This window comes from Heterodontus francisci, chromosome 1 (genome assembly GCF_036365525.1).
Source record: "Heterodontus francisci isolate sHetFra1 chromosome 1, sHetFra1.hap1, whole genome shotgun sequence".
In the NCBI taxonomy this organism is placed as follows: Eukaryota; Metazoa; Chordata; class Chondrichthyes; order Heterodontiformes; family Heterodontidae; genus Heterodontus; species Heterodontus francisci.
This window is the reverse complement of record NC_090371.1, coordinates 243731502-243755946: the sequence shown is the minus strand read 5'-3', so window position 1 is coordinate 243755946 and position 24445 is coordinate 243731502. Positions and strand designations below refer to the sequence as shown.

Here is a 24445-nt window from a genome sequence, read left to right as displayed (position 1 = left end):
CATGGCACACCCCCTCCTCCCACCCAGCGCACGGAAAAGCTGACAGCTATTGCTGGGCAGCCTTTCACGTCCCCAGCATGCCCACGTGCCACAGGTAAAATACCCGTGGAGGCGGGCGAGAGCCCTTAAGTGGCCTCGGGCGGGTGGGCCGTTTTCCCCCACTGCCCGACTACCGTAAAGCTGGCCGGAGGCGGGAGCTGGGCAGGAAGGCTTCGAGGAGCCTCCCCTTCAAATTTATGCCGCCCCCATCCGACCCCCACGCCACTATCCGGCCTGCTGGGATGGCGTAAAATTCAGCCCATTAGCTTGATTACATGACTCTGGCAACATGGATCCTGCTGTAACTGATTGTTGCTATTGAGCTTGAAAAGGCTACTTATTGTACATGGCAACATTCTGAAAATATTTAACATTTGGAAACACAGGCATCGGTAAATGTGATTTTGTGCACTGAAAGTCTATTGGTCTATTTAGCTGTTGATACAGCTATGATTATCAAACAGAATGGAAGCTCTTGTATTTTTCATACAGTATGCTCCACCACATTTCGAAAAAACATTCTCAACTCCTTTCTGGTTGTGATGCGTGATCTGGGGCCTCACTTACCTCTAGGTTTGTTCCAATTATGTAATTTATGTGGGTAGCTCAGATGCACCCTGGAGCAACTCCATTGCTAACATGAAAGCCAATTTGGGTATTGATTTGAGAGTTTGTTCCTATTGCGGATCAGATTGATTAATCAATCATTTCAATACTTTTTCAAAGGCTTTGATGTTTTTCAAACTTAAAATTGTGACAAAGTAGGTTATTAAAATTTGTATTTGAAAGTTGATTTTAGTTGCAGAATACCTGAAGCTTTCCATATAACATTCTGAAATTCAAAATGCTTAAACTCTAAAGTATATATTCTATTTTCACATTGGAAACTATGTTTTACATTATTAAGCATGCATTTTGCCCCAATGGATAAATTATGACCAAGTTTATTTGGAGTTAAATTAGTAGTCAGATACACACTTAAAGAACCCAGTAACTGATGAAAGATTTTACATTTAACTGAGTGAAATAACAAATTACTGCAGCACAGAAGGAGGCCATTCAGTTCTTCGTGTCTACACGGGCTGAATAAACTATCCGCCCAAACAAATCCCACCTTCCAGCACCTGGTCCATAGTCCCACAGGTTGCAGCACTCAGATACATGTCCAGGTACCTTTTAAAAGAATTGAGAGTCTCTGCCTCCACCACCATTCCTGGCAGCGAATTCCAGACACCCACCACCCTCTGGGTGAAAACATTTCCCCTCATGTCACCTCTAATCCTTCTACCAATCACCTTAAATCTGTGCCCCCGGTAACTGACCTCCCCACCGAGAGAAATAGGTCCTTCCTGTCCACTCAATCTAGGCCCCTCATAATTTTGTACACCTCAATCAAGTCACCCATCAGCCTCCTCAGTTCCAGGGAAAACAACACTACCCTATCCAATCTTTCCTCATAGCTGCAACCTCCAAGCCCTGGCAACATTCTTGTAAATCTCCTCTGTACTCTCTCCAGAGCAATTATTTCCTTTCTGTAATGTGGTGACCAGAACTGCACGCAATACTCCAGCTGTGGCCTAACCAACACTCTATACAGTTCCAGCATCACATCCCTGCTTTTGTACTCTACACCTCGGCCAATAAAGGAAAGCAATCCATATACCTTGTCGACTGTTGTAAAAACCCATCTGGTTCACTAATGTCCTTTAGGGAAGGAAATCTGCTGTCCTTACCTGGTCTGGCCTACATGTAACTCCAGACCCACAGCAATGTGGTTAACTCTTGCATGCCCTCTGAAATGGCCTAGCAAGCCACTCAGTTGTACCTAACCGCTATGAAGTCAATAAAAAGGAATGAAACCGGACGGACAACCCGGCATCGACCTAGGCAATGGAAACGACAACGGCAAACCCAGCCCTGTCGACCCTGCAAAGTCCTCCTTACTAACATCTGGGGGCTTGTGCCAAAGTTGGGAGAGCTGTCCCACAGACTAGTCAAGCAACAGCCTGACATAGTCATACCAACGGAATCATACCTTACAGACAATGTCTCAGACACTGCCATCATCCTCCCTGGGTATGTCCTGTCCCACCGGCAGGACAGACCCACCAGAGGTGGCAGGACAGTGGTATACAGTAGGGAGGGAGTTGCCCTGGGAGTCCTCAAAATCGACTCCGGACCCCATGAAGTCTCATGGCATCAGGTCAAACATGGGCAAAGTAACCTCCTACTGATTACCACCTACTGCCCTCCCTCAGCTGATGACTCAGTACTCCACCATGTTGAACACCACTTGGAGGAAGCACTGAGGGTGGCAAGGGCACAGAATGTACTCTGGGTGGGGGACTTCAATGTCCATCACCAAGGGTGGCTCGGTAGCACCACTACTGACCGAGCTGGCCGAGTCCTAAAGGACATAGCTGCGAGACTGGGTCTGCGGCAGGTGGTGGGGGAACCAACACAAGGGAAAAACATACTTGACCTCGTCCTCACCAATCTGCCTGCTGCAGATGCATCTGTCCATGACTGTATTGGTAGGTGTGACTACCGCACAGTCCTTGTGGAGATGAAGTCCCGCCTTCACATTGAGGATACCATCCATCGTGTTGGGTGGCACTATCACCGTGCTAAATGGGATAGATTTCGAACAGATCTAGCAATGCAAAACTGGGCATCCATGAGGCGCTGTGGGCCATCACCAGCAGCAGAATTGTACTCAACCACAATCTGTAACCTCATGGCCCGGCATATCCCCCACTCTACCATGACCATCAAGCCAGGAGACCAACCCTGGTTCAATGAAGAGTGCAGGAGGGCATGCCAGGAGCAGCACCAGGCATACCTCAAAATGAGGTGTCAACCTGGTGAAGCTACAACACAGAACTATCTGCGTGCCAAACTGCGTAAGCAGCATGCGATAGGTAGAGCGAAGCGATCTCATAACCAATGGATCAGATCGAAGCTCTGCAGTCCTGCCACATCCAGCCGTGAATGGTGGTGGACAATTAAACAACTAACTGGAGGAGGTGGCTCCACAAATATCCCCATCCTCAATGATGGAGGAGCCCAACACATCAGTGCGAAAGACAAAGCTGAAGCATTTGCAACAATCTTCAGCCAGAAGTGCCGGGTTGATGATCCATCTCGGCGTCCTCCTGAATTCCCCAACATCACAGATGCCAGACTTCAGCCAATTCGATTCACTCCGCGTGATATCAAGAAACGACTGAAGGCACTGGATACTGCAAAAGCTGTGGGCCCTGACAATATTCTGGCAATAGTACTGAAGACCTGGGCTCCAGAACTTGCCGCGCCCCTAGCCAAGCTGTTTCCGTACAGCTACAACACTGGCATCTACTCTGCAATGTGGAAAATTGCCCAGGTATGTCCTGTACACAAAAAGCAGGACAAGTCCAACCCGGCCAATTACCGCCCCATCAGCCTACTCTCAATCATCAGTAAAGTGATGGAAGGGGTCATCAATAGTGCCATCAAGCGGCACTTGCTTAGCAATAAGTGACGCTCAGTTTGGCTTCCGCCAGGGCCACTCAACTCCTGACCTTATTACAGCCTTGGTTCAAACATGGAAAGAAGAGCTGAACTCAAGAGGTGAGGTGAGAGTGACTGCCCTTGACATCAAGGCAGCATTTGACCGAGTATGGCATCAACGAGCCCTGGCAAAACTGAGGTCAATGGGAATCAGGGGGAAAACCCTCTGCTGGCTGGAGTCATACCTAGTGCAAAGGAAGATGGTTGTGGTTGTTGGAGGTCAGCATCTGAGCTTCAGGACATCACTGCAGGAGTTCCTCAGGGTAGTGTCCTGGGCCCAACCATCTTCAGCTGCTTCATCAATGACCTTCCTTCAATCATAAGATCAGAAGTGGGGATGTTCGCTGATGATTACACAATGTTCAGCACCATTCGCAACTCCTCAAATACCGAAGCAGTCTGTGTCAAAATGCAGCAAGACCTGGACAATATCCAGGCTTGGGCTGATAAGTGGCAAGTAACATTCGCGCCACACAAGTGCCAGGCAATGACCATCACCAACGAGAGAATCTAACCATCTCCCCTTGACATTCAACGGCATTACCATCGCTGAATACCCCACTATCAACATCCGAGGGGCTACCATTGACAGAAACTGAACTGGAGTAGCCATATAAATACCGTGGCTACAAGAGCAGGTCAGAGGCTAGGAATCCTGAGGCGAGTAACTCACCTCCTGACTCCCCAAAGCCTGTCCACCATCTACAAGGCACAAGTCAGGAGTGTGATGGAATACTCTCCACTTGCCTGGATGGGTGCAGCTCCAACAACACTCAAGAAGCTCGACACCATCCAGGACAAAGCAGCCCGCTTGATTGGCATCCCATCTACAAATATTCACTCCCTCCACCACCGACGCACAGTGGCAGCAGTGTGTACCATCTACAAGATGCACTGCAGCAATGCACCAAGGCTCCTCAGACAGCACCTTCCAAACCCGCGACCTCTACCAACTAGAAGGACAAGGGCAGCAAAAACATGGGAACACCACCACCTGCAAGTTCCGCTCCAAGTCACACACCATCCTGACTTGGAACTATATCGCCGTTCCTTCACTGTCGCTGGGTCAAAATCTTGGAACTCCCTTCCTAACAGCACTGTGGGTATACCTACCCCACATGGACTGCTGTGGTTCAAGAAGGCAGCTCACCACCACCTTCTCAAGGGCAATTAGGGATGGGCAATAAATGCTGGCCTGGCCTGCGTCGCTCACATCCCATGAATGAATTAAAAAAAAATCCACACAGCCTTTACCTCGAACCCTGCAATTTGTTTCCTTTTCACGTAGAGATCCAATTTCCTTTTGAAAGTTACTACTGAATCTGCTTCTGCAGCATTTCAAGCAACGCTAATGTCCTTTAGGGAAGGAAATCTGCCGTCTTACCTCATCTGGCCTACATGTGACTCCAAATCCACAGCAATGTGGCAGACTCTTAACTGCCCTCTGAAATAGCTTAGCAAGCACTCAGTTGTCAAGGGCAATTAGGCAACAAATGCTGGCCTTGCCAGCAACACTCACATCCCATTTAAGAATTTAAAAATTCCACATCATAACAACTCACTGAGTGTAAAAAAAATTCATCTCCCCCAGGCTTTTTTGTCAACTATTTTAAATCTTATTCCTCCAGTTACTGATCTTCCATCTATTGGAAACAGCTTCTCCTGATCTACTCTATCAAAATCCCTAATAATAATCCCTAATAATTTTGAACACCTCTACTGAATCTCTTTAACCTTCGCTGCTCCAAGAAGAATTGAAGAACTTCTTCAATCTCTGCACTTAACTGAACTTCCTCATCACTGGCACTATTATCGTAAATCTCCTCTGCAACCTGTCCAAGATCTTGACCTCCTTTCTAAAGTGTGTCACTCAAAATTAGAAACGATGCTCTAGCTGAGGACTAACTCGTGATTTATAAAGGATTTATATGATAATAATTAATAAAGTGATTTATATAATGATTTATAATACATAACTTCCTTGATTTTGTACTCTATGCCTCTAAGGATCCCACAAGCTTTTTTGTAACAATACACTTTTCAGCTTATCCTACCACGTGCAAAGATTTGTGTATATGAGCCCCAAGGTCTCTCTGTCCCTGCATCCCCTTTAAATAGTCAGCACGGTTTTGTGACGGGTAGGTCGTGCCTCACAAACCTTATTGAGTTTTTCGAGAAGGTGACCAAACAGGTGGATGAGGGTAAAGCAGTGGATGTGGTGTATATGGATTTCAGTAAGGCGTTTGATAAGGTTCCCCATGGTAGGCTATTGCAGAAAATACGGAAGTATGGGGTTGAAGGTGATTTAGAGCTTTGGATCAGAAATTGGCTAGCTGAAAGAAGACAGAGGGTGGTGGTTGATGGCAAATGTTCATCCTGGAGTATAGTTACTAGTGGTGTACCGCAAGGATCTGTTTTGGGGCCACTGCTGTTTGTCATTTTTATAAATGACCTGGAAGAGGGTGTAGAAGGGTGGGTTAGTAAATTTGCGGATGACACGAAGGTCGGTGGAGTTGTGGATAGTGCCGATGGATGTTGTAGGGTACAGAGGGACATAGATAGGCTGCAGAGCTGGGCTGAGAGATGGCAAATGGAGTTTAATGCGGAAAAGTGTGAGGTGATTCACTTTGGAAGGAGTAACAGGAATGCAGAGTACTGGGCTAATGGGAAGATTCTTGGTAGTGTAGATGAGCAGAGAGATCTTGGTGTCCAGGTGCATAAATCCCTGAAGGTTGCTACCCAGGTTAATAGGGCTGTTCAGAAGGCATATGGTGTGTTCGCTTTTATTAGTAGGGGGATCGAGTTTCGGAGCCACGATGTCATGCTGCAGCTGTACAAAACTCTGGTGAGACCGCACCTGGAGTATTGCGTGCAGTTCTGGTCACCGCATTATAGGAAGGATGTGGAAGCTATGGAAAGGGTGCAGAGGAGATTTACTAGGATGTTGCCTGGTATGGAGGGAAGGTCTTACGAGGAAAGGCTGAGGGACTTGAGGTTGTTTTCGTTGGAGAGAAGGAGGAGGAGAGGTGACTTAATAGAGACATATAAGATAATCAGAGGGTTGGATAGGGTGGATAGTGAGAGTCTTTTTCCTCGGATGGTGATGGCAAACACGAGGGGACATAGCTTTAAGTTGAGGGGTGATAGATATAGGACAGATGTTAGAGGTAGTTTCTTTACTCAGAGAGTAGTAGGGGCGTGGAATGCCCTGCCTGCAACAGTAGTAGACTCGCCAACTTTAAGGGCATTTAAGCGGTCATTGGATAGACATATGGATGAAAATGGAATAGTGTAGGTCAGATGGTTTCACAGGTCGGCGCAACATCGAGGGCCGAAGGGCCTGTACTGCGCTGTAATGTTCTAAAAAAAAAATTGTACTGTTCAGTTTTATACTGCCTCTAATCATTTTGCTTCCCAAATGCATCATTTCCCACTGTTCTGCATTAAATTTCATCTGTAATTTCACCAGTCTGTATGCCCTCCTGAAGACTGCTGCTATCCTTCCCACTATTTAGTACATTTCCAAATTTTGTGTTATCTGAAAAATTTGAAATTATGCCCCTATAATCAAGTCCAGCTCATTAATATATATCAAAAAGAGCAGTGGTCTTCATGCCGATCCATGGGGAACACAACCTTATACCCCTCTCCAATCCTCTAGTAGTTTACTGCTACTCTGCTTTCTGTCTCTCAGCCAATTTCATATTCATAAAGATGTGCACAAATGTATGTAAATGCACTTTGACTTTATCCAATATCTAAAGTCACTTCCTGAATTTGATGGAAATACAGCAGAATTTTAAGGTGAAGAAGTCAATACTGCAGTATGTGGAGAGAACTGGCAGTACATTTTAAAAAGGAAGACACAGTGTGCTCAAAGTCCAACTAACAGCAGGACACAAGCTGCATTTCCCTATATGGCAAATTTCTTAGCTCACTCTATGGAATTGTCATGTTGACATAAAATGGAATGAAGGGAAAATCTGAAAGATGTAAAATCAGGAAAACATCATGTACATCTAAATGTACAGTTGTAAATTAGCACTGGCACAGACAGTGAGCAGATTCTTCTTCTAATTAACATAGAAAGATGGTTACTTAAGAAAGGCCAAAGAACAGAGAGAAAACCCCCCAAAAAAACACAAGACAAGAGAAAATACCTGTTAAATTTGATGAAATACAAAATATTAATTTTCAGGGTGACTGATTAACGGAACAGATCACACAAATGGTCCCAAGGTATGTTGACACTCTAGTTGATATGTTGATGGTAGTTAGCCTCCAATGAAGGGCATACATCCTCAAATCTTCCTACACCCTTTCTGCCAAGAGGGCAAGTAGACTATCATCCAGAATTCCTCCAACATCCATTTAGCTGGCCATCAGGAGTACTGAATTGGTATCATACCTTACACCATATCAAACATTCAGTACCAGTGCAGCAACACAACTGTGACCAATTTCAAAAGCAACCACTGGCTGATTGTGGGAGTTGGGGAAGGGACAATTAATATCAATTCACCACAAATTTAAATTGAGATTATATGTTGTGTGCTGCAAACATATATATGAGATCCATGCATCGCTCTAAACATGCCAATTCACAAAAGGAAGTTCATTATTTGACAAAACAGTGCTGCTTACAATCTGGCAACTTGTTAACATGTTGATGGCAATTTTAAGCTCCAAGGTCAGATGAGTTGTGGGGCCTGTGTGGTGGAAGGAAGTGAAAATTAAAAAAATTCTCAAACCCAACCCCAGCCTGCCTTGTAACCCCAACCACTTCCGGTTTTAAAAAGGCAGATTTGGGTTGTGGGGCGGGGGGGAGAGGGGTAGGGCAACCAATCCACTCTCAGGAGACAGGTCATTCATTAAAATCTTTTAAGGAGGCTACGTAACTCCATTTTAACAGCATTTTTTTAAAACTCAGAGGCTGGGATTCACGGGCCTAAAGATTCCCAACAGGTAAAAGGAGACAAGAAAAGCAATTTAGCAAAAGTGGATTGGAACCAGCTACTTGAAGGTAATTCGGTGTCAGAGCAATGGGAGATATTCAAGAAGGAGATTCAAGGGTTTCAGGATAAGCATGCTCTCACAAAGAAAAAGGGTGGGATATCCTAATCTAACCCACCAACACCCCCCCCTCCCCCGCCGGATGACAAGCTGCATAGAGGGTAAGATAAGGCAAAAAAGGGAAGCCATGTCAGACACCAAGCGCTTAATACTGCAGAAAGCCTAGAATAGTACAGAAAGTGTAGGGGTGAAATTAAAAATGAAATTAGGAAAGCAAAGAGAGGGCATGAAAAAATACTGGCAAGTAAAATCCAAAGTACATAAAGAGCAAGAGGATAACTAAGGAAAAGGTAGGACCTATTAGGGATCAAAAAGGTAACTGATGTGTGGAGGCGGTGGTTGTGAGTAAGGTTCTTTGTGGCTGTCTTCACAAAAGGAGGGGTGCGATGATGATGCCGCTGTAATTAAGGAGGAAGGGTGTGAAATATAGGAAGGGATAAACATTGCAAGAGAGGAATTATTCAAGGGTTTAACATCTTTGAAAGTAGATAAATCGTCAGGCCCACATGAAATATATCCCAGGTTGTTAAAAGAAGCAAGGGAATAAGTTGCAAAGGCTCTGATCATCATATTTTAATCCTCCCTGGCTACAGGAGTGATGCAGGAGGATTGGAGGACAGCTAATCTTGTAACATTGCCGAAAAAGGGAGGAAGGGTAACTACAGGCCAGTTAGCGTAACTGGGCAAATAATTGGAATCAATTTTGAGAGACAGCATATAACCCTTTGTTTAGAAAGGCAAAGATTAATCAAGGAAAGTCAGCATGGATTTGCTCAGGGAATGTCATGTCTGACTAACCTGATTGAATTTTTTTAGCAGGAGACAAGTAGGGTTAATGAGGGCTGTGTGATGGATATGGTCTCCATTGAATTTAGCAAGGCTTTTGACAAGGTCCCAGATGGCAGGCTGGTCAAAAAAGTAAAAGCCCGTGGGATCCAAGGGACAGTGTGAGATGAATGCATCTTGGGAGGTGCAACAAGGCAGGGGAATACACAATAAATGGGAGGATACTGAGTAGTGTGAAGGAACAAAGGGACCTTGGAGTATATAATTGACAGATCCTTAAAGGAAGTAAGATGGTTCAGAAGGCATATGACATGCTTTCCTTTATTAGCCGAGGCACAGAATGCAACAAGCAGGGAGGCTATGCTAGAACTGTATACAAAGCTGATTTGACTGCAGCTTGAGTACTGCGTACAGTTCTGTACATCATATTACAGGAAAGATGTGATTGTACTGGACAGGGTGCAGAGGAGATTTACGAGCATGTTGCCAGGACTGGAAAACTTTAGCTATGAGGAAAGATTGGATGTGATGAGGTTGATTTCCTTGGAACGGAGGAGGCTGAGGAGTGACTTAATTGAGGTGTGTAAAACTAGGAGGGACCTAAATAAATAGGAATGACTTGCATATCTTAGCAGAGGGGTCAAAAACCAGGGGGTGTAGATTTAAAGTAATTGGTGGAAGGATTAGAGAGGTGAGGAAACATTTTCTCACACAGTGGATGGTAGGGACCTGGAACTCATTGCCTGAAAGGGTGGTAGAAGCAGAAACACTCACCACATTTAAAGTAAGTACTTGAATGTCTACTTGCAGAGCTGTGACCTGCAGGGCTACAACCAAGTGCAGGAAGATTGGATTAGGCTGGGTAGCTCAAATGACAAGTACATGATGGGCCAAATGGCCGCCTCCTCTGTCACAAATTTTTTAGGATTTGCTAAGAGCAGAATCCATTAGGTAAGCACTTTTAATGCACTGCTTGTGGGCCAGAGGAGCAGGAAGGCTTCCTCTTCAGGCCCCCACTAGCTTACCTCCGCATGATTGAACCCTCCCTGTGATCAGCTGATTCCCCACCCCTCCCCCGCGCCTCACCCCTGCGAAGTCAGATTTACATGACACCTGCTCTCTGCCTGCTTTATTACCCAATAGCAGCAAGCCAATCTCTCATTTTGATTGGCTGACGAGCAGAAACCCGTTGAAAAAAAAGACATCTGCAGTAAATTTCTGCAGGGCATGCAGGAAAACCATCCAGCTTTCCCATCCAAAAATCCTCCCTCCACCCCTTCACAGTCTATTCTCACACTTGGAAAATGTTGGGGCCATTGAGTTTCAGAACAAACAAACGTGCACTTATAAAGTCATTCTTATTCTTGTGATATCCCAACACAGCACAGCTAATGAAGTATATTTGAAGTAGTCATCGGTGTAATGTCAGCAAATGCAGCAGCAAACTTGTGCATAGCTAAGTACAATAAGCAGCTATGAGATTAATGACCAGATAATCTGTTTTAGTTTAGTTGTTTGAGGGAGCAGTACCACAGGACATGCAAGATGCCAATATCATCACCCTCTTTCAGAACAAGGGTGACTGTTGTGACTGCAACAACTACCGTGGAATCTCCCTCGTCAGCATAGTGGGGAAAGTCTTCACTCGAGTCGTTTTAAACAGGCTCCAAAAGCTGGCTCAGCGTGTCTACCCTGAGCCACAGTGCAGCTTTCGAGCAGAGAGATCCACCACTGACATGCTGTTCTCCCTGCATTGACATCCCACACAGAAGAGTGTCTGCAGAGACTCATTGACAGGATTGCGGCTGCCTGCAACGATTTTGGCCTAACCATTAGCCTCAAGAAAACGAACATCATGGGACAGAACTTCAGAAATAGTCCATCCATCAATATCAGCGACCACGCTCTGGAAGTGGTCCAAGAGTTCACCTACCTAGGCTCAACTATCACCAGTAAACTGTCTCTCGATGTAGAAATCAACAAGCTCATGGGAAAGGCGTCCGCTGCTATGTCCAGACTGGCCAAGAGAGTGTGGGAAAATGGCGCACTGACATGGAACACAAAAGTCTGAGTGTATCAAGCCTGTGTCCTCAGTACCTTGCTCCACAACAGCGAGGCCTGGACAACGTACGTCAGCCAAGAGCAACGTCTCAACTCATTCCATCTTCGTTGCCTGCGAAGAATCCTTGGCATCAGGTGGCAGGACCAACGCAGAAGACCTCGAGGCGGCCAACATCCCCAGCATATACACCCCACTGAGCCAGCGGCGTTTCAGATGAAGTCCTGCGACACTGACCACAAGTCGTGGGAGTCAGTTGCCGGTGATCGCCAGAGCTGGCGGACAGCCATAAAGGCGGGGCTAAAGAGTGGCGAGTCGAAGAGACTTAGCAGTTAGCAGGAAAAAAGACAAAAGTGCAAGGAGAGAGCCAACTGTGTAACAGCCCTGACAACCAATTTTATCTGCAGCGCCTGTGGAAGAGTTTCTCAGGACAAGGAGGCCAAAGAAGAAGAATCTGTTTTAGTATAGTTGTTTGAGGAAGAACTCTCTGCTCTAGCTATGTGAGTGAGAAACTTAGATAATATTAAAGCAAACGTAATGGAGAAATTAATGGACCTAAAAGCTGACAAATCCCCTGGACCTGAGGGCCTGAGATAGTGGACGCATTGATTTTGCTCCTTAGAATTCCCCAGTTTCTATAACGATTCCTATGCATTGTAAGGCAATGAAATCCTGTTGTTCAAGAAAGGAAGGAAAGAGAAAACAGTGAACTATATAGGCCAGTTAACCTGACTCTAGTAATAGAAACAATGCTAGAACTTATTATTATGCCTGCAGAGTCTCATCGACAGGTTTGCGGCTGCCTGCAATGAATTTGGCCTAACCATCAGCCTCAAGAAAACGAACATCATGGGGCAATACGTCAGAAACGCTCCATCCATCAATACTGGCGACCACGCTCTGGAAGTGGTTCAAGAGTTCACCTACCTAGGCTCAACTATCACCAGTAACCTGTCTCTAGATGCAGAAATCAACAAGCGCATGGGAAAGGCTTCCACTGCTATGTCCAGACTGGCCAAGAGAGTGTGGGAAAATGGCGCACTGATACGGAACACAAAAGTCCGAGTGTATCAAGCCTGTGTCCTCAGTACCTTGCTCTATGGCAGCGAGGCCTGGACAACGTACGTCAGCCAAGAGCGACGCCTCAATTCATTCCATCTTTGCTGCCTCCGGAGAATACTTGGCATCAGGTGGCAGGACCGTATCTCCAACACAGAAGTTCTCGAGGCGGCCAACATCCCCAGCTTATACACACTACTGAGTCAGCGGCGCCTGAGATGGCTTGGCCATGTGAGCCGCATGGAAGATGGCAGGATCCCCAAAGACACATTGTACAGCAAGCTCGCCACTGGTATCAGACCCACCGGCCGTCCATGTCTCCGCTTTAAAGACGTCTGCAAACGCGACATGAAGTCCTGTGACATTGATCACAAGTCGTGGGAGTCAGTTGCCAGCGTTTGCCAGAGCTGGCGGGCAGCCATAAAGGCAGGGCTAAAGTGTGGTGAGTCGAAGAGACTTAGTAGTTGGCAGGAAAAACGACAGAGGCGCAAGGGGAGAGCCAACTGTGTAACAGCCCCGACAAACAAATTTTTCTGCAGCACCTGTGGAAGAGCCTGTCACTCTAGAATTGGCCTTTATAGCCACTCCAGGCGCTGCTCCACACACCACTGACCACCTCCAGGCGCTTACCCATTGTCTCTCGAGATAAGGAGGCCAAAGAAAAAAAGTAATAGAAACAATGCTGGAACTTATTATTAAGGATGTGGTTAGCACGGTACTTGGAAAATCTTAACATTAGGCAAAGTCAACATATGAAAGGGAAATTGTGTTTGGCAAATCTATAAGATTTTTTTAAGGGTGTAACTAGCAGGATAGATATGGGGAAAACCAGTGGTTATAGTATATTTGGATTTTCAGAAGGCATTCGATAACACGCCATACAAGTTAGGACTTACGGGATTTTCGGGTTGGTAGGCTGTAATTAGTGAAGTACAACAAGGATCGGTGCTTGGGCCTCAGCTACTTACAATCTATATCAATGTATTAGATGAAGAGACCCAGTTTAATATATCCAGGTTTTCTGATAATACAAAGCTAGGTGGGAAAGTAAGCTGTGAGAAGGACTTAGAGAGACTGCAAATGGATACAGACCAGTTAAGCGTCTGGACAAGGAGGTGGCAGTTGCAAGTATAACGTGGGGTCGTGTGAAGTTATCCACTTTCGTAGGAAGAATGAAAAGCAGAATGTTTCAATGGAAAGGGCTCCACCTGAATCATGCTGGGACCAGAGTCCTGGCGAATTGTATAACTAGGGCTGTAGATAGGGCTTTAAACTAAATAGTGGGGAGGAGGGTTCAGTTGCATGGAAAATTAGGAAGTCAAATCTAAAGGAGAAGGTAGGAGTGCAGGTGAGTGATGAGGCTGATTGTTACCAGAATATAAACAGTAGGGACAGAACGTGTGAACGTCATATTGCACCAAGGAATCGTACAAGAGTAGGGAAATTTGATTATAGAACAAACTTAAAGGCTTTGTATCTGAATGCACGAAGGATTCGGAATAAAATTAATGAGTTAACAGCGCAAACAGAGACAAATGGGTATGATTTAGTGGCGATTACTGAGACATGGTTGCAGGGAAACCAGGTTTGGGAATTGAATATCTAAAAGGTACTCAGTATTTCAGAAGGATAGGCAGGAAGGAAAAGGAGGTGGTGGAGCTTTATTAGTGAAGGAAGAGATCAGTGCTGTAATGAGAAATGAGATAGGCACTGGAGATCAAGACGTAGAATCAGTCTAGGTAGAAATAAGAAATAGCAAGGGAAAGACGACCATGGTGGGAGTAATCTATAGGTCCCCAAACAGTAGCTCCGCAGTGGGGCACAGTATAAACCAGGAAATACAGGGGGCTTGTAAGAAAGGTAGAGCAATAATCATGGGTGATTTCAATATGCATATAGACTGGAGTAATCATATTGGCAAGGGGAGCCTCGAGGCAGAGTTCATTGAATCTATTCGAGTGATTTTTGGAGAAATATGTAGTGGAACCAACCATGGAGCAGGCAATTCCAGATTTGGTATTGTGTAATGAGGTGGGATTAATTAATGATCTCATAGTTAAGGATCCGCTAGGGAAGAGTGATCATAGCATGTTTGAATTTCAAATTCAGTTTGAGGGCGAGGAACTGGAGAAACAGCGTTCTGGAGTTAAACAAAGGTAATTACATCGGCATGAGGACAGATTTGGCCCTAGCGGACTGGACAGGAAGACTAAAAGGTAGGACAGGTGATGAGCAGTGGCAGATGTTTAAGGAGATATTCAAATCCTCCCAACTAAAATATATTCCAGAGAGGAAGAAAAATTCTAAGAGGGGGATAAAACATCCATGGCTAAGCAAGGAAGTTAAGGGTAACATAAAGACAAAAACTAAGTCAAACCATATTGCAAAGGCCAGTGGCAGGCTGGAAGTTTGGGAAACTTTTCAAGATCAACAAAGGGTTATTGAAAAAGTAATAAAAAGAGCAAAGGTAAATTATGAAAGAAAACTAGCGCAAAATATAAAAACAGATAGCAAAAGCTTCTATAAGCTAAAGTGAATGTTGGTCCCTTGGAGGACGAGACTGGGGAGCTAATGGTGGGGAACACAGAAATGGCGGAGACACTAAATCAGTATTTTCTCTCAGTTTTTACGGTGGAGGACACTAGTACCATCCCAATAGTAACAAGTAATGCAGAGGTTATAGGAAGGAACTTAGAACAATCATTATCACTAGGGAAAAAGTACTGAGCAAACTACTGGGATTGAAGGCAGACAAGTTCCCAGGGCCTGATGGCCCACATCCTAGGATCCTAAAGGAAGTGGCAGCGGGGATAGTGGATCCATTAGTTATAATATTCCAAAATTCCCTGGATGTGGGAAAGATTCCAGTGGATTGGAAAAATGCTAATATTCCTTATTCAAAAAAGGAGCGAGGCAGAAAGAAGGAAACTATAGACCAGTTAGTTTAACATTTGTCATTGGGAAATTGTTAGAATCCATTTTTAAGAATGTAATAACAGGACATTTAGAAAGTCAAAATGCAATCCATCGGAGTCAGCATGGTTTTATGAAGGGTAAATCATGTTTGACTAATTTGCTAGAGTTCTTTGAAGCTGTGACAAGCAAAGTGGATAATGGGGATCCTGTAGATGTAGTATATCTGGACTTCTAGAAGGCATTTGATAAGGTAGCGCACAAAAGGTTAATATAAAAGGTAAGGTCATATGGGGTTAGAGGCAATTTATTAGCTTGGATAGAAGATTGGCTAACCAACAGAAAACAGAGGGTTGGGATAAATGGGTCCTTTTCTGGTTGGCAAGATGTAACTAGTGGGGTGCCACAGGGTTCGGTCCTCAGGGCCCAACTATTTACAATCTATATTAATGATTTGGATGCAGGGATAGAAGGTACTATAGCCAAATTTGCAGATGACACTAAAATAGGTGGGACAGTAAGTTGCAATAAAGGAATCAGAAATTTACAAATGGATATGGATAGGTTAGGTGAATGGGCCAAAATTTGGCAGATGAAGTTTAATGTGGATGAGCGTGAGGTTATCCATTTTGGTCAGAAGAATAGAAAGGCAAATTATCTAAATGGAGAGAAACTTCAGCGTGCTTCGGTGCAGAGGAATCTGGGTGTCCTTGTGCATGAATCGCAGAAAACTAGCATGCAGGTACAGCAGGTAATAAGGAAGGCAAATGGAATTTTGGCATTTATTGCTAAAGGAATAGAGTATAAAAGTAGGGAAGTGTTGCTGCAACTGTACAAGGCATTAGTGAGACTGCACCTGGAGTACTGCGTACAGTTTTGGTCCCCTTACTTGAGGGGAAATGTAGCTGCATTGGAGGCAGTTCAGAGGAGGTTCACTGGATTGATTCCAGAGATGAGGGGTTTGTCGTATGCAGAGAGATTGAGCAGTTTAGGCCTTTACTCTCTGGAGTTTAGAAGAATGAGAGGAGATCTAATTGAGGTATATAAGATGATTAAGGGGATTGACAAAGTAGACGTAGAGAGGATGTTTCCTCTGGTAGGGCAATCTAGAATGAGAGGGCATAGTTTTAGGATAAGGGGTGGCAGAGTTAAAACAGAGATGAGAAGAAATTACTTCTCTCAAAGGGTCGAGAGTCTGTGGAATTCACTACCCCAGAGTGCAGTGGATGCCGGGACATTGAGTAAATTTAAGGAGGAGATAGACAGATTTTTAATTAGAAATGGGTTGAAGGGTTATGGAGAACTGGCAGGAAAGTGGAGTTGAGGCCGAGATGAGATCAGCCAAAATTGCAATGAATGGCGGCGGAGCAGGCTCAAGGGGCTGAATTGCCTACTCCTGCTCCTAAGTTCTTATGTTCTTATAAACTTGCACTTCTCTTTCTTTTTAGGATCCTGCTGTGTTCAACAAGTCTACGTTATACTAAAGGTTACACACAACTACAAGTACTTCTAACAGCTCAATTTGCAAACTAAAAATGGAAACCTCAGCATCTATGGGTCATAGCAAGATAAAGTTTTTAGTGTCCGAATGAAGCTGATGGTCAAATGCAAGCAAAATTTTAACAGATTAAAAGATTTCCAACATCTTTTGTGAAGGATTATATTTTCTTACCATTTTCTTGCTGTTTGGTAGAGCAGTCTATCCAGTTGTGCTCATTTGCTGCCCATATCATCTCAAACTGATGGAACATCACTTTTAATTTCCAAGTATATGGAACAAACGAGTAGATGTCAGGGGCACTATCACTCGCCCAATCCTGTATTAAATCTTGGAAAACAAGAATACACAAAAGAGTCACAAACAGTTCTAAAATATTAAAAATGTCAATAATTACCCAAGAAAACCCTAGCCTTCTTTCAAAATGAATTTCTAAAAAATACCTGGGAGTGTACAACTCTAGCCAATTGCAAATTCTGGAACTTAATTTAAAGGAAAAGCAATTTTTAAAAGTGTTTGAGAATCTGTTTTATAATTTATTCTGATGATACTGCAAGACATCCCTGTAAAGCCTTGTGGTGAAAAGCAGCAAGTAAAGGATATAAAAAGGAGGAAGGTTACTGTATTAGCAATGGAGTAAAAGTGAAGACAATTATATCAATTTCCAAGCACATCTTGTGATGAACGCTGGACTTTGTAATATGGTTATGCTTTTAAAACTGTGATCTTTAGTGCAGTGTAAAGTGAACAGTCACAGCAGACATGTCACCTCACACCAATTCTGCCCAGAGAGCTGAAATGGATTTGATGGGCCAAATGGCCTCCTTTGGTGTCGTAAATGACAATGACTTGGGGAGGTACTTGCAAGTCATAGTGTTCTCAGGTGTCTGTTGCCCTTGTTCTTCCAGCTGGTAGAAGTCACATGGGCTGTCAATGGAGACTTGGTAGATTACTGCAGGGCATCTTGGAGCTGGTACACACTGCTGCCATTGTGCACTGCTGGTGGAGGTAGTGAAGGTTTAGCATGATGGATGTGGCGCCAATTAAGCGGGTTGCTTTCTCCTGGATGGTGTCGAGCATCTTGAGTGTTATTGGAGCTGCACTCATCCAGGTAAGTCGAGAGTATTCCATCACACTCCTGACTTCTACCCTGAAGACAGTGGACAGGATTTGGGAAGTCAGGAGGTAGGTTACTCGTTGCAGAATTCCCAACCTCTGATGAGATGAGAAATAGCAGATAGACAAGGATAGATCATTAAGGGACACCAGAGGCAACGGTGGGGAAGCAGGAAGAGAATACATTGCAGGAGATACTCTGACTACAATAAAATAGGAATTAAAACAGGCAAGTTTAGTCCCACCCAGCTAGACAACAGTGGAGAGGCACAGGAGGCTGGTGTGGTCAACCATGTCAAAGGTCAGGTTGATAAAGACTAGGAGGGATAGTTTACCTGAGGCAGTCATATAGAATGTTATTTGTGACTTTGATAAATGTGATTGCAGCACTGTGGTAGCTGCAGAAACCTGACTGCAGGGATTCAAACAGAGTGTTCCAGGAAAGATGGCACAGATTTGAGGTGTGGTGACACATTCAAAACCTATAATTTTATCTACGAATACACGCACGGAACAAAATTACGCAGGCCAATGTGGTCAGAAAACAAATGTTCTGTTTAATCACAAATAACAGATGAATTGAAAAAGCCTGCCCTACAGGGTGAACATTTATTTTTTTGCCAACCTTTGGTTTTTAATGGGATGAAGGGAAAATTGCCCGAGCGACCTTTCTTGCACTGCTCAGGCATGCCCAATGGCACTTTTACCAAGGAGCAGTTTTGAGGATGCCCAGAGAAATGGTTAATTGTCCACCATGTTCTCCTGATTCTTTGCTAAGACAGAAACCCTGATCTACTCTGCTTATATATGTAGGTTCCAGAACAGCATTAAATAGGTTCATAATGATGGTGCTGGAAGAGCAAGCGGCTGTTACAGTTAAAAAAAAAAATTAACAAAGATTCAAGTGCTTGTTTCATTTGCTTGAAAGATGAAAGTGACCCACTTCCTGATTTAATTAATAGCATTGCATTGATCCTTTGATGTGAAAGGCTGGTATCTTCCATTAGACAGAGTTTTGTATAATCAACAGACATGCAAAACAATAATACTTGCCAGAATATGCACCAATTTATTTGTCACATCCGTGCTGTTTTCCTATTGTTATTTGCATATATGTATTAAGTTCTGCTGAGGTGGCTTAGGGATTTCTACATCAAGGAGTTCACATAATTCTTGGTTGAGTTAAAAGCAGGTGGTTAAACAGAATAAAAGCAGGATAAAAGCACAGTTTCCATCCTGTGACAAATAAAGAAATGTGTCTTTATTTCAGACAGCTTTCAACATAGCTAAAATGAAAGTAGTCCTTCCTCACCAAATTCAATTTAGAAGACTGAATATTCGGCATCTGGTCTCAAGTCCCAGTAGCCTCAGGACCCCAGCTAATCAACTTCTTGGATGTTTGAGGAAAAACCATGTATGTTCACTATATGTTAACTCCAGTTCAAATCAATTAAAACTATGATTTCAATTAACGTCAGGTATCAAAAACAATTTTAAAAATTGCATCATGCAGGTTTACAGGCTGCGAACTAGACAACATATAATGGATTCCTTACTTAAAGATACGATAGAAAAACATCTGGAAGCTGCATATATAAACACAGTAGTCAGTCGGGATTTCAAAAGGGGTCAGGCTTGACCAATCTTATTGAATTCTTTGAAGAAGTAACAGAAAGGGCAGACAAGGGTAAGGCAGTATACGTAATATATTTGGATTTTCAAAAAGCCTTTGATAAAAGTTCCACAAAGTAGACTTATGACCAAATTCAGAACACGCAGAGTCAGGGGATAAGTATTAGAATGGAGAGCAAGTTGGCTACAAATTAGAAAACAGAGTAGGGGTTCGAGGTAGCTACTCAGACTGGCAAAATGTGGGCTGTGGTGCTGCACAAGAATTGGTGCCAGGATCACTGTTATCTATTATCTATTTACATACAAAAGCAAAATAGTGCAGATGCTGGAAATCTGAAACAACAATAGAAAATGCTGCTAATACTCAGCAGGTCAGGCAACATCTGGGGAGAGAAAAACAGTGTTGACATTTCAGGTCTGTGTGACCTTTCATCAGAACTGGCAAAAGTTAGAAATGCAATTGGTTTTCAGCAAGTGAAGGGGTGGGGGGGGGGGGGGGGGGGTGGTGGTGTGGAGAACATTGAAAGGGAAGGTCTGTGATAGGTGTGGAGGGCAGGACAGATTAAATGACAAAAGGTGTCAAAACCAAGCTGAGTCATAATGGGATGAGTTCTTTTGGGCCTCCTTATCTCGAGAGACAATGGATACGCGCCTGGAGGTGGTCAGTGGTTTGTGAAGCAGCGCCTGGAGTGGCTATAAAGGCCAATTCTGGAGTGACAGGCTCTTCCACAGGTGCTGCAGAGAAATTTGTTTGTTGGGGCTGTTGCACAGTTGGCTCTCCCCTTGCGCCTCTGTCTTTTTTCCTGCCAACTACTAAGTCTCTTCGACTCGCCACAATTTAGCCCTGTCTTTATGGCTGCCCGCCAGCTCTGGCGAATGCTGGCAACTGACTCCCACGACTTGTGATCAATGTCACACGATTTCATGTCGCGTTTGCAGACGTCTTTATAACGGAGACATGGACGGCCGGTGGGTCTGATACCAGTGGCGAGCTCACTGTACAATGTGTCTTTGGGGATCCTGCCATCTTCCATGCGGCTCACATGGCCAAGCCATCTCAAGCGCCGCTGACTCAGTAGTGTGTATAAGCTGGGGATGTTGGCCGCTTCAAGGACTTCTGTGTTGGAGATATAGTCCTGCCACCTGATGCCAAGTATTCTCCGAAGGCAGCGAAGATGGAATGAATTGAGACGTCGCTCTTGGCTGGCATACGTTGTCCAGGGATGAGTAAAGAAACAAAAAGATGTGTCTGGATTAGATGCAAATGGCAGGATAGCAGCCACCCAAACACTCAGTAAAGGAACAAGGGGGGGAGAAAAACGAACCAGCAAAATAAACATGATAAAGAAACAATGCGGACAGAAGTTACGGTCTAAAATTATTGAATTCAATGTTCAGTATGGAAGGCTGTAAAATGCTCAGTAGAAAGACGAGGTGCTGTTCCTCGAGCTTGCACTGAGCGTCATTGGAACACTGTAGCAGCCCAAGAACAATGGGAGCAAGGTGGAGAATTGAAAATGACAAGCGACAGGAAGCTCAGGTTGTGCTTGTAGAGTGAATGGAGGTGTTCTGCAAAGCTGTCACCCAGTCTGTGTTTAGTCTCTCTAATGTAGAAGAGACCACATTGTGAGCAGTGAACACAGTATACTAAATTAAAAGTACAGGTAAATTGCTACTTCATCTTTGGGGCCTTGGATGATGAGGAGAGAGGAGGTAAAAGGGCAGGTGTTGCACAGAAATGTGCATAGAGAAGGGGGGAGGGTGTGTTGGGGGTAATTTAGGAGTGAACTAGGGTGTTATGGAGGTAACGGGCCCCTCAGAATGCTGAAAGGGGAGAGGAGGGGAAGATGTGTTTGGTGGTGGCATCACGATGGAGATAGCAGAAATGGCAGAGGATGATCTGTTGAATATGGAGTCTGGTGGGGTGGAAGTCGAGGACAAGGGGAACCCTATCACGGTTCTGGGAGGGAGGGGAAGGGGTGAGAACAGAAGTGCATGAAATAGATCGGACACAGTTGAGGGCCCTGTCAACCACGGTGGTGAGGGGGAGTCCTCGGGTGAGGCAAAAGGAAGACATACCAGACGTGCTCGTACAGAAGGTTGCATCATCCAAACAGATGCAACGGAATTGAGTCCTTGGAGGAAATGAGGTGTGAGGAAGTGTAGTCCAGGTAGCTGTGGCAGTCCATGAGCTTAAAGTGAATATTGGTTGATAGCCTATCGCCAGAAATGGAGACAGAGAAGTTGAGGAAGGAACGCTTTGGAGATGGATCATGTGAAAGTGAGAAGGGTGGAAATTGGAAACAAAATCAATGAAACATTCTAGTTCAGGGCGAGAACAGGAAGCGGGACCAATACAGTCATCAATATACCAGAAGAGGAGGTGGGGGAAGGGGCCTGAATAGGACTGGAACAAGGAATGTTCCACATATCCCACAAAAAGGCAGGCACAGCTAGGACCTATGTGGGTACCCATTTGGAGGAACTGAGTGGAGTTGAAAGAGAAGCTGTTCAATGTGAGAACAGGTTTAGCCAGGCAGAGGAGGATGGGGACTGGTTGGGCCTCAGTTCAAGGAAGAAACAGAGAGCACTCAGACTATCCTAGTCAGGGATGGAGCTGTAGAGGGATTGGACATCCATGGAGAATAGGAGATGGTGAAGACCAAGAAACTGGAAACTGTTAAAGTGACAGAGGGCATTGGAAGAGTCACTGATGTAAATGGGAAGAGACTGGACAAGGGGAGTAAGAAGAGTTGAGATAGGAAAAAAAAATCAGTTCAGTGGGGCAGGAACAGGCTGTAACAATGGGTCTACCAGGGCAGGCCTATTTGTGGATTTTGGGAAGGAGGTAGAAAAGGGCTGTACGGGGTTGGAGAACTATGAGGTTGGAGGCCTCTATTTATACAAATGATTTGGGAATCAGAAGAATAATTACAAAATTTGTAGATGACACTAAATTAGTGGGGGGGGGGGGGTGCGGGTGGCGGTTGTTATAGTTAATACAGAGAAGGGCTGCAACAAAATACAGGAAGACAATAATAAACTTGCAGAATGGGTGTGTAATTGGCAAATTAAATCAATACAGCTAAGTGCAAAGTGGTACTTTTTGTAGGAAGAATACAGAGGCCACATACTCCTTAGAAGGTACAAAAATCACTAAATCGTGTCATTGCAGGAAGAGAGGTGTGAGGATGTGTAGTCCAGGCAGCTGTGGGAGTCTGTGGGCTTATAGTGAATATTGGTTGATAGTTAAGTTAATAAGGCCATAAAAATAACAAAGCACTGGAGCTAATCTCTAGAGAAATAGATTTGAAAATCAGAGTTATATTGAAGTTGTATGGAATCCAAGAATGGTTACAACACAGAAGTAGGTCATTTGGCCCATCATGTCCATGCTGGCTTGCTACAAGAGTGACTCAGCTGGTCCCACTCTCCCGCCTTTTCCCCATAGCCTGCAAATGTTTTCTCTTCAGATAATTACTTAATTCCCTATTGAAAGCCACAACTGAATCTGCTTCCACCACAGTCTCAGGCAGTTCATTCCAGATGTTAACCACTCGCTGTGTAAAAAAGTTTTTCCTCATGTCGACTTTGGTTCTTTTGCCATTCAGCTTAAATCGGTGTCCTCTGATTCTCGACCCTTCTGCCAATGGGGTCAGTTTCTCCCTATCTACTCTGTCCAGACCCCTCATGATTTTGAGCACCTCTATCAAATCTCCTCTCAACCTTATCTCCTCGAAGGAGAACAACCCCAGCTTCTTCAATCTATTTATGAAACTGAAGTCCTTCATACCTGGAATTATTCTCAAATTTTTCTACACCCTCTCCAATGGTTTCACATCCTCCTAAATTGGGGTGCCCAGAATTGGACACAATACTCCAGTTGAGGCTGAACCAGTATTTTCTAAAGGTTCACCATAGCTTCCTTGCTTTTGTACTCTACGCCTTTGTTTATAAAGACTAGGATCCCATATGCCTTATTAACCACTTTCTTGACCCGCCCTCCCTGCCACCTTCAACGATTTCTGCACATATACCCCCAGGTTCCGTGGCTGGTGCACCCCCTTTAGAATTCAATCCTTTATTTTATATTGCCTCCCCACATTCTTCCAACTAAAATGCATCACTTCACACTTCTCTGCATTAAATTTCATCTGCCACGGGTCCGCCCATTCCACCAGCCTGCCTATGTCCTCTTGAAGTCTATCACTTTTCTCTGCAGAGTTCACAATACTTCGAAGTTATGTGTCATCTGCAAATACTGAAATTGTGCCCTGTACACCCAAGTTTGGGTCATTAATATAAATCAAGAAAAGCAGTGGTCCTAATACCAACCCCTGGGAAATCCCACTATATACCTTCTTCCAGTCTAAAAAAAATTACTCAGCCAACTTTACATCCAGGTTGCCAGGTCCCTTTTATTCCATGGGCTTCAACTTTGCTGACAAGCCTGTTATGAGGCACTTTATCAAACAACTTTTTGGAAGTCCACGTACACCACATCAACCGTATTACCCTCCTCAACCCTCTTCAAAAACTCAAGCAAATTAGTTGAAAATGATTTGCCCTTAACAAATCCATACTGGCTTTCCTTAATTAATCCACATTTATCCAAGTGACTGTTAATTTTGTCATGGATTATTGTTTCTAAAAGCTTTCCACCACCGAGGTTAAACTGACTGGTCCGTAGTTGCAGGCTTATCCTTATACTCATTTTTGAA

At 44.3% G+C, this 24445-nt stretch overlaps 1 protein-coding gene across 14 annotated transcripts in view; it reads right to left on the bottom strand.

The window, feature by feature from the left end:
- Positions 1 to 24445, bottom strand: part of kiaa1109 (KIAA1109 ortholog) — a 637888-nt gene that overhangs the window by 455061 nt on the left and 158382 nt on the right. For all 14 annotated transcript variants that reach the window (XM_068042417.1, XM_068042485.1, XM_068042453.1 and 11 more), the window contains one exon: positions 17151 to 17306. In XM_068042417.1, the coding sequence (XP_067898518.1) occupies positions 17151 to 17306 (156 nt within the window). The remainder of the gene's footprint in view (positions 1 to 17150; positions 17307 to 24445) is intronic.